At 40.4% G+C, this 17,447-nt stretch overlaps 1 protein-coding gene across 2 annotated transcripts in view; it reads left to right on the top strand.

Annotated features, from left to right (window-relative positions):
* The window catches only part of ASPH (aspartate beta-hydroxylase), a 438,964-nt gene that overhangs the window by 104,951 nt on the left and 316,566 nt on the right, over positions 1 to 17,447 (top strand). For both annotated transcript variants that reach the window (XM_030214873.1, XM_030214866.1), the window contains exon 4: positions 3,057 to 3,125. In XM_030214873.1, coding sequence (XP_030070733.1) covers positions 3,057 to 3,125 — 69 coding nt within the window. The remainder of the gene's footprint in view (positions 1 to 3,056; positions 3,126 to 17,447) is intronic.

The following is a 17,447-nucleotide window of genomic DNA, read 5'->3' as shown; positions in this document are numbered from 1 at the left end:
ACCCCAATATTGAGAAAAATTCCTTGTATGTGTTCAGGGAGGGGTCATTTCCATTGGGTTTAGCACCCCCAATAATTTTGAAAAGTTGGCTCCTATGTCTGCAACCTGCCCTTGGAAGACCTCAGCCCGGGGTTCTGGGTGTGCTCTGCGCTTATAAAAAGCAAAACATGAAAGAGATCTAGAATGATGCCAACTCTGCTTTTAAGTTGTGCATAACATTTCAAAATATGGAGACCTTCATGTTACCATAAGACCCCACAAAAAGGGCTTTGGACAAGGTATTCATAGAAAAATGGATTACTTCTTTCCAGTGATTCACCTCATATTCCAAAACGAAGGAAAGTCATCTCCCAATGCAGAGTGTATATGAGTAGTCCAGTGGTTCCCAAACCTGTCCTGGGGGAACCCCAGCCAGTCAGGTTTTTAGGATGTCTGCAATGAATATTCATGAGTTATTCATTTATGCTTGGTACGAGATGGCAGTTCCTTACAAATGTTGGGTAAAGTGATGTGGTAGCCATGTTGGTCCACTTTTAAAGGTAATATATAGAAATAAAATAAAAACAGAGAAAAGAAAATAAGATAATACCTTTTTTATTGGACTAACAATACATTTTTTGATTAGCTTTCAAAGGTAATCCTTGTTCTTCAGATCAGAAAAAAAGGGTTACCTTCGAAAGCTAATCAAAAATTGTATTTAGTCCAATAAAACTATCATCTTATTTTCTTTTCTCTGTTTTGTTTTATTTCTGTTTATTACCTTATTACCAAAACAGTAATACTTCACTATAAATACTGTGTTCAGTTTTACATACTCCAAAAAGTTGTGTATGTTTGTGTATGAAAAATAGGAAGGAAAGCCTCAGGTACCTTTGTATTTTTCTACTACTTGACATTTACACATTTATGAATCAATCACAGGCATAAAAACCTTCTAACCTCCCTACTTTCACTCAAAATTTTATTTTTAATTAACATGTTCCAAAAAAACTTTCATTTGAATTATGTATAGCCTCTTAGCTTAGTTGTCACCTTTGCTGTTTGTTTTCATAGCTGAAACTGAGAAATACCATTGTACAAAGTGTTGCAATAGTCCAACCAACTAATATGCAACATAAAGATCTAAAAGCTCAAATAGATCGAAGAACATAATGGCAAGCCTTTGACACAGCATATATTTGAAGTGCAAAACAGAGGCATGAATCAAAAATAAAACCCGGGATTTTCAAAGATGAAACCAAAGATACTTGTTTATCATTAATGACAGGAGCACACACGTTGGTGCTGGTCACTGTCTACTGATCCACAAAGCATTAAACTTTGAAGGATTAAGCTTCCAACAATTCTCAAGCCAGATTGAAACAGATACCAAACAGATTCAAAAAAAGATAGGCTTGGACAATCCGAATCTGTTAAGAAAAAACAAAACAAACCCCCAAAGTAAAAAAACAAAACAACAACAAAGAAAACTGGATATCTGTAAAAAAAAACAAACAACAACTTAATACTCTTGGACTGAAGCAAGAGGACTAATAAACAAGTTAACAACATAGGGGAAAGCACTGAACCCTACTGGACACCAGAAGCCAGTGAATATTGGGATGATGCTGAAGAATTAAGACACCGCATGTAGGGGTCCTTTTACAATGCTGTGGCAAAAGGGGGCCTGCACTGTAGTTGGCGCATGTTTTTGACTGAGGCCCCCCTTTACTGCAGCAGGTAAAAGGCAAGTTTGTGTTTTTAAAAAAGAAATGGACGTGCAGCAAGTGAAGCACTTGCCGCATGCCCATTTCGGGTGAGAGCACTTGCCGCCACCCATTGAGGTGGCAGGGAAGGGCTCCCACGCTACCCTGGCGGTAACTGGGCAGCGAATGGCGCTGCCCGATTACCACCGGAAATGGCGTGCGCTGGGGGTGGGAACTACTGGGCTGCTGCGGTAGCCCAAAGATGCATTCCTTTTAGCAAGCAGTAAGTCTGAATTGGGCTTACCACCATTTTGTAAAAGGGCCCCATGATATTTATGACAAAAATTAAGCAAACCACTGTAAAACTTATGCATAGGTCTGTTGCCAAGAAAGTAATAAAGTGTGATCCAATCAAAAGCTGAACTCCAAATAATGACAATCTTACCTCTATCCAAAGAACCACAATCTGCATAGGAGTTCACTTCCAGGGAATAGAACCTAGAAAACATTTTAGCTGGTATTAATCTGTATAGAACTTCTCTCTGTCTGCTTCTCTCTATCAGCGGAGAAAACACTGAAGAGCTTGTATCAATTTTGCTGGTTCCTCATTTGAAGAAGGGGTGTTCTAGCCAAGCTCAGTCATGACTAGGGCTTCTGATTTTAGGCTATAATGGACAAACACTAATAAAACATTACCAATGCAGAAAATAAAAATCATGAAATAAGGTTTTGTTGCATAAACACAAGTTCGCTTTCATTCTTCTCTCTATACATGTCTTGGATCCACCACTCTTCTTGTTCCATTTCTGTATTGACAAGTCAACTGAACAATTTTTTAGCAGCTTATTGGACCTCAGTTTCCGTCCTACTACTACTACTTAGCATTTCTCGTCCTCTTCCTCCTCCTCCTCCTCTCACTAGTTCCACTGCACAGCTATTCTTAACAGCATGCAGTACGGTTGACTGAAGGAGCAAGAGTGAAGAGTGTTGAGAATGAAGAGTGAGGGATGTTGTGTTGGGAGAGAGCAAGGCTGCTGGGGGGAGAATGGACTTGGGTCTGCGAATGAAGAGGCCTGTGGCTGGGAAGGAGGGATTGTACACGATAAGGGGGAATTTTGTGGATTGCATTATGGCAGGACATTTGTATTATGGAAATGTATGTATTTGGCTCAGAAAAATTGTTCAGGATTAATACTTGTTTTGAAAAACCATCAATAAATATCAATTTATATAGTCTCAGTGAACCCCTAATTAGCTAGAAAATAATCACCTAATTATAATGTATGATAGATAAGCCCATTTTTAAATTTTATTTTGTGTAGTATAAGCAAGAAATTTCAGTTTTGCTAAATTCTCCTTCCTTTCTTGTAGGCAAACTTGGAATCTATGATGCTGATGGAGATGGTGACTTCGATGTAGAGGATGCCAAAGTTTTGTTAGGCGAGTACAATATGCCTCCTTCTTTGTTTAATTGTATATTAATATATTTCTTTTTGAGGAATTGTTAAATTTGTTTTGATTCACACTGTCCAGCCTTCAGTATTGAATGACAAGGGGAAAACACTTCCACTATAGGAATATTCCCTTTTGCAAATGATAGGTCTGTACGTGAAAACTGCAAGTAAAATCTAGAATGAGCTTGAGTTTTAGAAAATGGAATCAAAGAATGGATAATATCTGTCACTAGATAATTTTAATGTTTAGACCTCTTTGCCATCCAAAGAGAAAATATACTGCTAGATGAATATATAGGGGTTGATATATCAGTATTGCATGGGGACCATTGAAGCTGGCATACACAGGGTTGCTGACAAGTTTTGTAACCTTGCTTAAAGAACAAACCCATATCCAACTTTTTGAGGGTGGCTGCAGATGGAAGGACAGGCAAAGAAAAATATGTAGGTATTTACAGTTTATGTTCAAAATTAACCCGTGATTATACAAACCGGTAGCTATTTACATGTGTTTATACTGGCAGAATAGCAGCATTTGTAACAGACAGTGTAAACACATTTTGCACTAAGGGCCAGCATGGATGGATAATGCACCTACATGTCTTCTATAAACCATACCTAACTTAGGCGTGGTTTATAGAATATGTGTAGTGCCGTCCACGCAACTAAAATTTAGGTGCAACCGTTTACATCAATGAAAGGCTGGTGTAAATGCCCACGCCTAACTTTAGGCATGGAATAGGTTATTCTGTAACCCTGCACGTAGATTTTAGGATTGTTCAAGACCTGCCCATGCTCCTCCTATGGCCGTGCCCACTTTTGCGATCTGCATGCTAGAATAGTGGAGGAGTGGCCTAGTGGTTAGGGTGGTGGACTTTGGTCCTGAGGAACTGAGTTCAATTCCCACTTCAGGCACAGGCAAGCTCCTTGTGACTCTGGGCAAGTCACTTAAACCTCCATTGCCCCATGTAAGCCACATTGAGTCTGCCATGAGTGTGGGAAAGTGCGGGGTACAAATGTAACAAAAAAAAAAAAAAATATATATATGCAGACTACTTTATAGAATACGCTTAGCGAGTAGTGCACAAAAATTGTAATTTGAGCCATTTATTGCTGGTAATTGCTTAACATCCACTTATTGGCGCTGGTTGGCTTGTTAACCAATTGAGTTGGACTGCAAATTTAGAATATGCCCAGATTTGTGCATGCAACTCTAGTTGCACTATATAGAATTTGCAGGTAAATGCTTTTCTATTAATCCCAATAACATTTGCTGTTTTTTTTTTTTTTTTTTTTTTTGTCTTTTGTGACCATTCCATTAACTTGTGATTTAACTGTAGAGAAGGGAAGATGGCTGGCATTTCATCTGCATTTCATTAAAGGTCAAGAACAGTCTGTTGAAAGGATTTATAACTTACTCATTGTCACATCTCGGCAGAGTATAGCCAAATGTACATAAAATAAAATAAAAAAACATTGTGTAAAACAAACAAACAAAAGAAAACCTCAAAGTAGCAGACATTTAAAATAACAACATTAACATATAATATAGCCTAAAACGTAATCTCCTAGATACTCAAGCCTATATAAACCATAGATATGCTAGCAGGGATCACTAAAACCAACTTGAAGCGTTTATGACCCTGCAGAGCACGACTGCGAGGATTCTCTGCTGAGCAAAACAATGTGATTGTCACTCCCCTTCTTAAATCATTACTCTGGCTTCCAATTGAGTATAGAGTAAAATTTTAAATACCGACACTAACACAAGGTTTTTCATGAAGGCAAACCACTGTACCTATCACCTCTTATAATTCCATATTCACCAGCACACACACTGTGATCTCTAAATGACAATAGACTCATCCTCCCAAGTCCTTCAAGGGTGAAATGGGAACAGTCAGCTTTCTATTTTTTGACTCCTGCCTTACGGAATTCCCTTCCATGCTATTTGCACTTGCAAAGGCTTTTACTGCTTTTCGTTAAGAACATATTTCTTTGAATTGGCTTTCTCCAATGGTTAGTTCATTCCTAAGTGAACCTATATAAGCAGGAGGACTGGCTTTGAGCACAGTGATCCACAGTTGAGTCTGAATGATTGTTTGTTTTATTTTATTACTGTCCTGTCATATTATGGAGTTCTGTTTTACTTTTTATTTGTAAATTTAATTTTAACTGTTTTGATTTGTTTTGAGGATGAAGGCAGTATCCTAGGATTAAATAAAATGATATATCAGAACTGTCCTGTCCTATCTCAGAAGTACCTTCAACCAGCTACAAAGGAAGGAAACCACTCATTTCAGCTACACAATAAATTACTGGAGAGTCTGAGAGAATAAAAGATTTTAGCTACTTCTTGAAATCAGCTGTATCGGTTGTCATCTGAGCCCAATTGGAAGCTTTTTCTATTCAGTTGGGGCTGTAATGGAAAATCAGCTCCTTGTGTCAAAATCTACCTTATGCAAAGATGGATAAAATGAAGCTGTTTACCCTCTGAGTGTAAGACATGCAAGCTTATACATTTATAACACTGAATTTAATTTGGAACATATTTATTCAATGCCTTAAGAATAAATAATGAAAACAAATCCTTAAAATCTGAAAAACAAATCGGCAGCCAATATAATAAGGTGTGGAGTTAGATGGTGAAAATGCGAAGCACGGGGGAGTGTAATCCAATTGCAGAATTCTAAACTAACTGTAATGGCTTTGATAATAGATTGTGGAAGGCCAAAATATAGGGAATATCCTGTGTCAAGATCACACTCGACTGTTCTAAAATCATCAAAGGATAACATTTATTTATTTATACATTCATATTTATTGATCATCTTCCGGAAGCTGAAGTTTGCCCAAGGTGATGTACAAAAAATGATTTAAGATGTCTCAATAAGCAAAGCCTAAAAAGGCAGAATAAAATTTTGCCCAAATCACAAAGGCGTGTTGGGGGCAGGATTTGGGCATTCCCAAAACTCGGGACATTTTTCTACATTAATTGAACAAAGTAAAAATGTCCAGGGCCAAAAGTTAGATGTCTTGGTGTAGACCTGTTTCAATCACGATTAAGTCGCAAAAGGTGCCCTAAATGACCAGATGACCACTGGAGGGATTAAGGCATGTTCCCCCCTTTTTACTTTTAGTGGAGCCAGAGAGAGTAATGTAACTGTTTGAGGTTTTTAAGTGATGTACTCACTCACAAATCCCATTGAGGACTCTGTATTCTGTGCTCCAGCCTGCTCCACTCTGTTTGAAGCTAAAGATAACCAGCCTGCCTCTGCAGACTCCTGCACTAGGACTGCATCTTCTGAGGAGGGTTCAGATGAAGGTGCACTACCATGAACACTTGATATTCCTACTCTACCATCCTTAGAGGCAAGCTCCTCTAGTCTCTGAGGAAGTCTGCACTCCTCAGGTGATAGAGATGTCACTGAGGCCAGGGGAGAGGCTGGTTCTTTTCCTCCTGGCTCTTCTCTCAGCAGTCACCTGCTTGGAGTCTAGGGTACACTAGAGCCCTGGTTCAAAAAAAAAAAAATTGATCAGTCCGGTCATTGGGGTCTTGGCAGGAAGACCCAAATACCTTTGGGTTTGACCCTTTCTCTTGCCCATGGCTGCTGAAAAACAATAAAGAAAATAGAGGTAAAGAACACTGAGGCTTACAGCTTCAGAGCTACACTGTTATCTTGCTTCACCCCCCAGACATTCAATTCCTGAACTTTCTGGCAAATGGGAACCAGATAAAGATTGAATGAGTGTTGACCAAGTTGATCCTTGGGGAACTGCAGTCTTCAGAGGTCTAATTGTTAAAAATGATTCACCCAAATGTCTTTGCTGTGTAGAGTCACTCAAATAGGAAGAGTACCATCATAACCCAGTATTAGTGAAACCAAATATCTCCAATATTTGTAATAAAATCTGACGGCTTGTTGTTTCAAAAACAGAGCTATCTAATAACAAGAAAAAAATTGAAGAGCACTGATCTAACCCCCCCCCCCCCCCCCCCCCCGGCATGTAATATCAAGACTCGAAAGTAATAGTCTGTATAAAATTATTTAATTGTTTTAAGGTGGTCCTTTCAATAACTTTAGCTAAAGTTGTCAAGGAAGACATAGGCCAATAATTTCTAAGCACCCTAGCATCTAAAGAATATCTCTTCAACAGTAGTGAGGAGAGGAGCCGAATGAGTGGGGTTGAGGACTGAAACAGAATTCTTCACAACCCTTGGATCATTATAGACTTGCTTTTCCTCCATTTGTCAGTAAGTGCACTTTAGTACTGTACTTACCTTGAAACAGCATAAAGGAACATAGCTAAGTGACTTTTATATGAAATTAGAAGTCCGTCTCTATCGAAGGAGAGGCACTGGGCATAAAGTTTGAGGCTGGAGCTTAAGCTGGCAGGCCCACGTTCTCTGTTCACTGTGTCTGTGGTGCGATGCATAACCTGTTCCTTGCAGGCCCTTCTCCTCTAGGAGTTTTCTTGCATTGATTTCTGACCTTAATATGTACTATCTTATATGTACATTCCTTCCTTAGTAAACCCTGAATATTAGAAAGAGATCCGACATACCTATCCTATACTTGCACTCCTCCTCCACCCTCCACTCCTCCTTTTACTGCCGCTTCCATGCTGCCTGCTTCCACCTCACTGATCAGCACCCCAGCTGATCAGTGGAATTGCTCTGTGGAAAGGTTGTAGTGAACCTGGTACAGTCCCTGGGACAGTTGCACCTACTTCTTACATGGTTTTCACTACAACATTTCTGCTGTCTTTGTTCTGCATAGCAGCCACCCCCCATTCGTCTTTGTCAGTGCACGGGCAGAGGTGGGGGCAGCCACAATTGCAATTCAAGAATACCACTCACTTGGCAAACTCGTGAATGGCATTCCTGAAAGTTGCTCTGCAGTTTCCTTTTTCTGCCTAACTGCTTTCCTTTTTTTTCTCTGTCTTTCTTTCCTTTTTTTCCCTTTGTTCTCGTGTAGGCCTGACTAAAGACGGCAGTAGTGAAAATATTGATTCCCTTGAGGAGGTCCTTAATATTTTAGCAGAGGAAGGTTCTGACTGGTTTTATGGCTTCCTCTCATTTCTCTATGATGTAATGACTCCCTTTGAAATACTAGAAGAAGAAGAGAGCGAAGCTGCAGACGATGTTGATGGTACGTCACAGAATGATGGGGTTCAAGGAAAAAAGACTTGTGTGATTTTGGATTTGCAGAACCAGTAACTCAAAGGGGCATAGATTATCGACTTGTGAAAGCATCCTTCAGTTTTACTAAATGGAGGGCTTTATCACAATGGGTTAGTTACGCCCCGCACAGACCTAACAGTCCTGCTGACTTATGAACAGAAGGAGCTGGGAAGGCCTGTGCTCAGCAGCTGAAGAACCTATTTGAACAGTTGCACTCAGTGAGGAGCAGCACACACCTCTGTAAACATGTAGACTAGCTCACAGCAGACGTGTTTCCAGTGGCGTAGGGAGCGCTATATGTTTTGTGCTTCATTTTGTGCCTTGTGTGCACTAAACCTTGGCAAATTAATTGTAGTGCGCTATACTGTTCATTAACCTTTCTGTCTTTTAACAAATGCACAGTTTGAGACTGGCTTGATTCCAGCATACAATTCAGGCATGATTGCGGTCACGTAAATGCACAGGGATTTAAATCCTGGAGCACACAGCTCTATTATGTAAATGACAAATGTATGAAATACTGTACCAACAGTAATTGAAATCAAAGTGTTTTTTTTGCTGTTTTCCTTTAATTTTCTGTTGGGTTGTACAACTTTGAATTTGAGTCACTATAATGATAGTGCTTGTATATAAACTTGCTGGGAAAAAAGAGAAAAATGACCACTTTCTTCTGTTGTATGCAACCAATAAATGACGTGTGTTTGTCACCTGTGCTGCGTTCTTTTAAGCCAGCTTGCCTGCTCCTTGCTTTCTAAGATTGAGTGTTTGCTATTTGGTTTCTTGTCAAGATTTTTATTTTGAACAATCTATGCAAAGAAATTGTATCATGAATTGGTCAAAGTAGTCCAGTTTCTGATGTTTCCTGACGCTTTTTCATTCCTCCAAATGTGTAGTACATTACAGATCCTCTGAGTACTTCTGGGGGAGCAAAAAAAAAAAAAAAAACAACCCTATACAGATCAAACTTGTATTTATGAGTTAGGGCAGTGTTTTTCAGCCACATCCTGGATCCTCATCTAACAATCTGGATTTTTAAGATAAACACAATACATGCTGATGAGAGATTTGGGGTCTTGAGTAAACCCAAATAACTTCTCCATATGTGTCATGGCTACTCTGAAAACTAGACCTATGATTGGAGTCTGCTGGACTGAGGTGGGAAACGAACCTGGAGTCTCTTGTTATGTTAAAAGTTAAAGATTTTGGTTGAATTTGGCTTTTAGATTTAAGTATTCATCTTTATAAACTCAAACATGATGTATCATGTTTGATGTATTATTATCAGGTACAGTAAGCATTTCCTTGACTCTGGTAACTTAGTTTAAGTTGGTACCTGATGTCTGGTTATGCTTTACAATTTTGATTGTTGGTAAAAATGGTTGTTGGTAGAGATGGACAGGAAAATTGGGTATTTGCCCATTGGCAGATTTAGCGGATGGTAATCCAACCTTACTTAAAAAAATAATAAAAATGAACAGTCGAAATGAGAAAATGATGTAGTTTAGTACCCTGTGTTTGCAGTGTCACTGGCTTATTTTTTGGTAGTTCACGATCGTAATTGACCAAATGCCTCTTACTCAGGCAGACACCTTGGTTTGGGGTGAGGTTTATGATTGGTGTTAGCATAGTGACATAGTGAAGACTGTTACATGACGGTAATTCTTGTTTTAGGTGGCAAAAAGGCATGTAAATGGCGGTATGATAGTCATTGACATGCATCAGTGGGCACTTGGGTGCGTAAATGACCACTTTAGAGTATTGACTATTAGAAAAGAATGCTCCTTGAATACATGTAGGCTCATTCATGCATACATCTAGGCTTGGGTAGTTATACTCGCTATAGGACTGGTATAAGTGGTTGTGCCTAGATGTATACACGTTCTCTGGCACTTCTGCTAGTATTCTGTAATGCAAAGTAGGCTCCTACTTTTCTTGATAGAATAGGTTTGCAATAAGGATCATAAGTGCCTATAGTAGGTGTCCTATTGGAGAATTATCCTTATAAAGATGAATTGACTTATCCATTCAGCCTAGATGACCTTTTTTTTCTGGTGTCTACCACTTTGGGTACATAAGCATCTAACATCCTTAGGACTTGAATTTTTTAGCTGTCTCTTATTATTTGAGAATCAAATTTTAACTGTTCTCTTTTGGGTGATAACATCCTCTTCCAAGAAAGAGCTGCTTGGGAGGTAAAATTTGTTCTGAGAATTGTATCAAATGAAGCTATGATAGTCACTTGCACATATTTTTGCTTATTTTGTTTTTCAGGTGAGGAAGTGGACATGTCTTTTAGGGGAAAAACATAGAAAGATGAAGTCAGATAAAGACCATATGCCCTATCCAGTATGCCCATCCATACCATCTACAATCCCTCTCCTCTAGAGATTCTGTGTACCTCTCTCTCCCCAAGCTTTCTTGAAAAAGCGTACTTTGTGTAAAATCGATGAGAACAATCAATGCCATGCTTTTAGCAAGATGTAGGTTCTCCTCTTGGCAAGGTTGCTTTCGAACAAACTAGATGTCTTTGTTGAGAAGGAAGTTCTTAATTTTACTGCTTCAAAACTGGGAGGAGGAGAGAGAGTATGCTGGAAGAGCATAGCAGCACTCTAGTATTTTGTTTTTTTTTTAATCAGTTGGTATGAGCAATGCAATAATCATTTAACTGGAATTTAGAGAGCTTACAGCGTTTTCAACTAGTTTGTTAGAAGAATGTATTTTTGGGGGGAGGCTTGGTAGTCTCTTCTTTTGGGCTTGCAGCTCAACTGGGGCCAGAGTTGGGCTTTTGGGAACAATGAGTCTTCATTCACCATTTCTTCTGTTCTGTATCTCCTCTCAGTTTACCTAGTCTGGCATTACAGTGACCATCCACAGCCAGGGACCACGTATCAGGGCTTTTAGTGGAACCCTGCAATCGTAGGTCCTAAGTACAGCAGCTGGATGTTGCTGGTGGAAGATAACAGACTCTCTCCTCCCAGGGACTATGACCATTGAGGGACTGAACACCACCTCTGAAGCCAGCTTGGGGAACAGAAGACCTAAGCTGGTTGTAAACCGTTTACAGTGTCATGTACTAATAGTAGGCAGTAACACTGTTAATATGGATTATCTACCACAAGGCCCATTATATTCCTTCCTGCCCTGCAATCGATAAAATACATTTAAAAGTGTTAGCGCATGCTGATAGTAAATGACCCCCCCTGAATGCTTAGTCGACAGGCAGTATATCAAATTAATAAATTACATCACATCATAGGAATCAGTCTCTGGTCTTTTGCATGGTACTATATAGTGCTTCTACTGAGCCACCAGGTTTGCTTGCCTTTGTTTTTATTAATGTCTTAACAAGTTAATTCATTAATTATCTCCAAATGGGTTATTTTTACGCATACTATAGACACTCTCCTTCCTACTTTGTTGCACTGATTTTTGAGTTCATTCAGAAAGATAAATTTCTCAAACTTAAATATGGCCCTAGCCAGTTGCTAATTAAGTCTTCCCAGTGGCCTGAAAGATGGCAGCTTTTGTGTGTTGACTTGTCAAACAAAAGTACTCGCAGTAATCCGGAAATAATAACAGTGATCTGATTGCTTTCTTTCTGGGCAATCTAGCAAATAAGAAAATGCAATTTACTTGATATTTTCAAAAGCAGTGTGAAAGAACTGCACCATGTTGTCTGTAGAAATGTGCGTGCTTACTACAAAAATAGCTTGCTTCTGTTTGCTTTGCTGCAATGTGCTGATGTCAACAGAATTCATTTCTTATTTTTTCTTACACGGGTTTTAATAATTGGGCATGCTGAGGTTGAACCCCAGAGTTCTGTGACAACCTTCATCAATATTTAACTTGTCAGCTTCTTCAAAATGACACCTACCCCACCTAAAAATACTATTTTATGAAGCTTCACAGAAGTTGCATCACTAGTTCTTGAGCTTGGCAAGTCTGATTTAGAGCTTAATAAAATGTTCCATGGGGTGCCATATTAAATGAGACGAATGGTTTAGTTATTTTAGAAATGATCTGTAAGCTATTCTCTTTTTTTTTTTTTTTTCTTTTTTTATAACTGTGCTCTTCAAAGTATTTCAAGGGCTGTTAAACTTTAACACGGTCATAAATTTTGTAGTATTCTCCTGAATGGAAATAAGAGGAAAACCATCAAACACAGTTTTTCTACATAGCAAGAAGGAATCTAGCTCTGGAAGGGTCAGCACTAGTCTTGAGGGCATTATGTAATCTGCTGGATGTATCACATTTCTATACCTCCAGCTTCTGGATTGTGTGTCCCTTATCAGAGTGATTAACATAATAAAAATAATCTTGTTGCACTATAACAGGAATTTTGGATTGTAGTTGGAAAGAGACAGACCAGACATATATACTGGATGCATGATTTACAGAATAATAGTTAAATTAGCAAAGATGTGAAATTTGTCAGTAGTAAAGAATTAAACATTTCTTATTACCATCCCAGTTGCTCATTTCTCATAAATGTTCAACTCATGAATACTGAAATCTGCTGTCTAAATGTCTGTAAGCAGAGAGGCTGCCAACTGAGATGGTGACAAATGTTGCAGCCTTGATAATAGTTTTACAGGCCATAAGTCTAAAATGTGTGTGATTTCAGTACATTTTACTTTCTGACAGAAAACAAGGAAAGAATGGACATTTTCCAAAATTAGATAATAATCAGGTCAGGGTTAAAGTACTTTAGCCATTTTTTTTTTTTTTTTTGTGATTGAATATCTGAATGTTCTAAAGGTCACTACTTCACAGAACACACTTTTCTAAAAGAAAAGCACGGTGAACCTGATGACCGTAGAAATGGAAACCAGTTTCTCATTTTTATCTTTTAAAGCTACAGCACAAATCCTTTAATTATTTCACTGGATCTTCAAAACCGATTTTGAATTTCACTGTATGTACCATTCCAAAGGGCTGATAAGTAAAGCCCTATGGTGCAGTGATTGACTCAGTGTTCTTGTTTTGCTTGTCAGGCAGGCAGGCATAATTTCAGGTAGAATGTTAGCAAATCTCTGTTAAAAAAAAAATGTGATGTTGTACTTGCCTGACATTTGAGACTTATACATTGTATTCTAATTGCATTAACTAATCATTTCAGGTAGCTATGATGCCACTTTGCACCTTTCCCTCCAGCACGTGGAACAAACGAAGAACAACCTTCTCACCGCCTTATCACCAAAGAACTTCTAAGTAGCAATAAAAAGGAAGGATAGGAGAAATTGCAGTTGCCCTACTTCTCACCATAGTAAGATACCCCTTAAAATCCTGGAGTATAGTAACATAGTAAATGACATAGTAAATGTGCGGTCCATCCAGTCTGCCCAACAAGATAAACTCACAACTCGGGCATTCGGCACACACTCAGACGTATCAACCCCCGCACCCTTCAATACCACACTACAAGCCATATCTTCGATAGAATTGGATTTATTTTGGCTGCAGCCAGGAACATCAAAATTGTTACAACTTAAACAAATTACATTATATCTTCTAATAATCATTATACCAGCATTTGCATTTCTACCCGGGTACACAGCTTCTACACGTAGTTGCATATTCTGGGCCACAGGCCAAGCCGTACCAAGCCCCTGTGGCCCCCTGTGCTGTTTTCTAAGCCCCCAAAGTCACTTGGTGTCTCCTGTTGAAGGAGGCACCTACCACATTTACAAAATGATGTTCTAGGCCTCCCGGCCGTCAAAGCCAGGAGACAAGCTGTATACACGTTGTTTCCTTATAACAAGGCTGCTCACATGCAAATCTACCATTTGCATCAACTTGATAACTTTCCACACAACTCTTTCTGCAGCAGTGTGTGAAGCTGCTGTGTACCTATTGCTGGCTGTGCGTAAACATTGTAGTCTAACGCCACAGGCCACGGCAACGACACCTTGTTTGCCGTGGTCCCCCACCCCCCCTGGCTGCGGCCATGCCCTAACACTATGGCTTGTATCTATTCGCAAGTCATTTGGGATCGTATGGCTTTTAATATACACATGAATGCCTGAAGCATCCCTCCCTTGCTACATATACAGTGGGGGAAATAAGTATTTGATCCCTTGCTGATTTTGTAAGTTTGCCCACTGACAAAGACATGAGCAGCCCATAATTGAAAGGTAGGTTATTGGTAACAGTGAGAGATAGCACATCACAAATTAAATCCGGAAAATCACATTGTGGAAAGTATATGAATTTATTTGCATTCTGCAGAGGGAAATAAGTATTTGATCCCCCACCAACCAGTAAGAGATCTGGCCCCTACAGACCAGGTAGATGCTCCAAATCAACTCGTTACCTGCATGACAGACAGCTGTCGGCAATGGTCACCTGTATGAAAGACACCTGTCCACAGACTCAGTGAATCAGTCAGACTCTAACCTCTACAAAATGGCCAAGAGCAAGGAGCTGTCTAAGGATGTTAGGGACAAGATCATACACCTGCACAAGGCTGGAATGGGCTACAAAACCATCAGTAAGACGCTGGGCGAGAAGGAGACAACTGTTGGTGCCATAGTAAGAAAATGGAAGAAGTACAAAATGACTGTCAATTGACAAAGATCTGGGGCTCCACGCAAAATCTCACCTCGTGGGGTATCCTTGATCATGAGGAAGGTTAGAAATCAGCCTACAACTACAAGGGGGGAACTTGTCAATGATCTCAAGGCAGCTGGGACCGCTGTCACCACGAAAACCATTGGTAACACATTACGACATAACGGATTGCAATCCTGCAGTGCCCGCAAGGTCCCCCTGCTCCGGAAGGCACATGTGACGGCCCGTCTGAAGTTTGCCAGTGAACACCTGGATGATGCCGAGAGTGAGAAGGTGCTGTGGTCAGATGAGACAAAAATTGAGCTCTTTGGCATGAACTCAACTCGCCGTGTTTGGAGGAAGAGAAATGCTGCCTATGACCCAAAGAACACCGTCCCCACTGTCAAGCATGGAGGTGGAAATGTTATGTTTTGGGGGTGTTTCTCTGCTAAGGGCACAGGACTACTTCACCGCATCAATGGGAGAATGGATGGGGCCATGTACCGTACAATTCTGAGTGACAACCTCCTTCCCTCCGCCAGGGCCTTAAAAATGGGTCGTGGCTGGGTCTTCCAGCACGACAATGACCCAAAACATACAGCCAAGGCAACAAAGGAGTGGCTCAGGAAGAAGCACATTAGGGTCATGGAGTGGCCTAGCCAGTCACCAGACCTTAATCCCATTGAAAACTTATGGAGGGAGCTGAAGCTGCGAGTTGCCAAGCGACAGCCCAGAACTCTTAATGATTTAGAGATGATCTGCAAAGAGGAGTGGACCAAAATTCCTCCTGACATGTGTGCAAACCTCATCATCAACTACAGAAGACGTCTGACCGCTGTGCTTGCCAACAAGGGTTTTGCCACCAAGTATTAGGTCTTGTTTGCCAGAGGGATTAAATACTTATTTCCCTCTGCAGAATGCAAATAAATTCATATACTTTCCACAATGTGATTTTCCGGATTTAATTTGTGATGTGCTATCTCTCACTGTTACCAATAACCTACCCTTCAATTATGGGCTGCTCATGTCTTTGTCAGTGGGCAAACTTACAAAATCAGCAAGGGATCAAATACTTATTTCCCCCACTGTAACATTGATGCCAAGTCATTACTCAAAGCTACCAGCCTCTGTACCTATGTGCCATGAGTTCTCAGCAGGACCTTGGAGGAGGGAGGTCTCCTAGAAGGAGAGCATCACCCTGGTGAAGTAGGAAGTACTCCTGTAGCCAGGACCTGCCCACCAGGGGATGTATTATCCTTTCGCACCGAGGATATATCTCCAAATGTTGCCCGGGAGGGAAAGGTTAGGACAGCTGTTGTACTTGGTGATTCGATCATTAGGCATATAGATAGCTGGGTGGCTGGTGGACGTGAGGATCGCCTGGTGACTTGCCTGCCTGGTGCGAAGGTGGCGGACCTCACGTGTCACCTAGATAGGATTCTAGATAGTGCTGGGGAGGAGTCCGCTGTCTTGGTACATGTGGGTACCAATGACATAGGAAAATGTGGGAGAGAGGTTCTGGAAGCAAAATTTAGGCTCTTAGGTAGAAAGCTGAAATCCAGATCCTCCAGGGTAGCATTTTCTGAAATGCTACCTGTGCCACGCGCAGGGCCCAAGAGACAGGCAGAGCTCCAGAGTCTCAATGCGTGGATGAGACGATGGTGCAGGGAGGAGGGCTTTAGATTTGTTAGGAACTGGGCAACATTCTGGGGAAGGGGGAGCCTATTCCGAAAGGATGGGCTCCATCTTAACCAGAGTGGGACCAGGCTGCTGGCATCGGCGTTTAAGAAGGAGATAGAGCAGCTTTTAAACTAGAAATGGGGGGAAGGCCGACAGTCGCTCAAAAGAGCATGGTTCGGGATAAGGTATCTTTCAAAGATATCACCATAACAGGGAAGATAGAGTATCCTGATAGTGAGGTTGCAAAAGAGATTGTAGTAGATCGGGTATCTTTAAATAACAATAAAAATCAGACAAAAGATTGCCAATTAATACTGTCAAGTACTAAGCATGATGTACTTAGGAACAACAAACATAGTTTGAAATGTCTATATGCGAATGCCAGGAGCCTAAGAAATAAGATGGGGGAGTTAGAATATATTGCACTAAATGAAAAATTAGATATAATAGGCATCTCTGAGACCTGGTGGAAGGAGGATAACCAGTGGGACACTGTCATACCGGGGTACAAATTATATCGTAGTGATAGGGTGAATCGGATTGGTGGAGGGGTAGCATTGTATATTAACGAGAGCCTTGAATCAAATAGATTGAAAATTCTGCAGGAAGCAAAACACTCCTTGGAATCACTGTGGATTGAAATTCCATGTGCAAAGGGGAAAAGGATAGTGATAGGAGTGTACTACCGTCCGCCTGGCCAGGACGAACAGACGGATGCGGAAATGTTAAAGGAAATCAGGGACGCAAACAAACTGGGCAACACAATAATAATGGGGGATTTCAATTACCCGCATATAGACTGGGTTAATGTAACATCTGTACACGCAAGGGACATAAGATTTCTTGATGAAATCAAGGACAGCTTCATGGAACAGCTAGTTCAGGAGCCGACAA

Source organism: Microcaecilia unicolor, chromosome 1 (genome assembly GCF_901765095.1).
Source record: "Microcaecilia unicolor chromosome 1, aMicUni1.1, whole genome shotgun sequence".
Lineage (NCBI taxonomy): Eukaryota > Metazoa > Chordata > Amphibia > Gymnophiona > Siphonopidae > Microcaecilia > Microcaecilia unicolor.
Note: the sequence above shows the minus strand (reverse complement) of the source record. Positions and strands in the feature narration are given on the sequence as shown.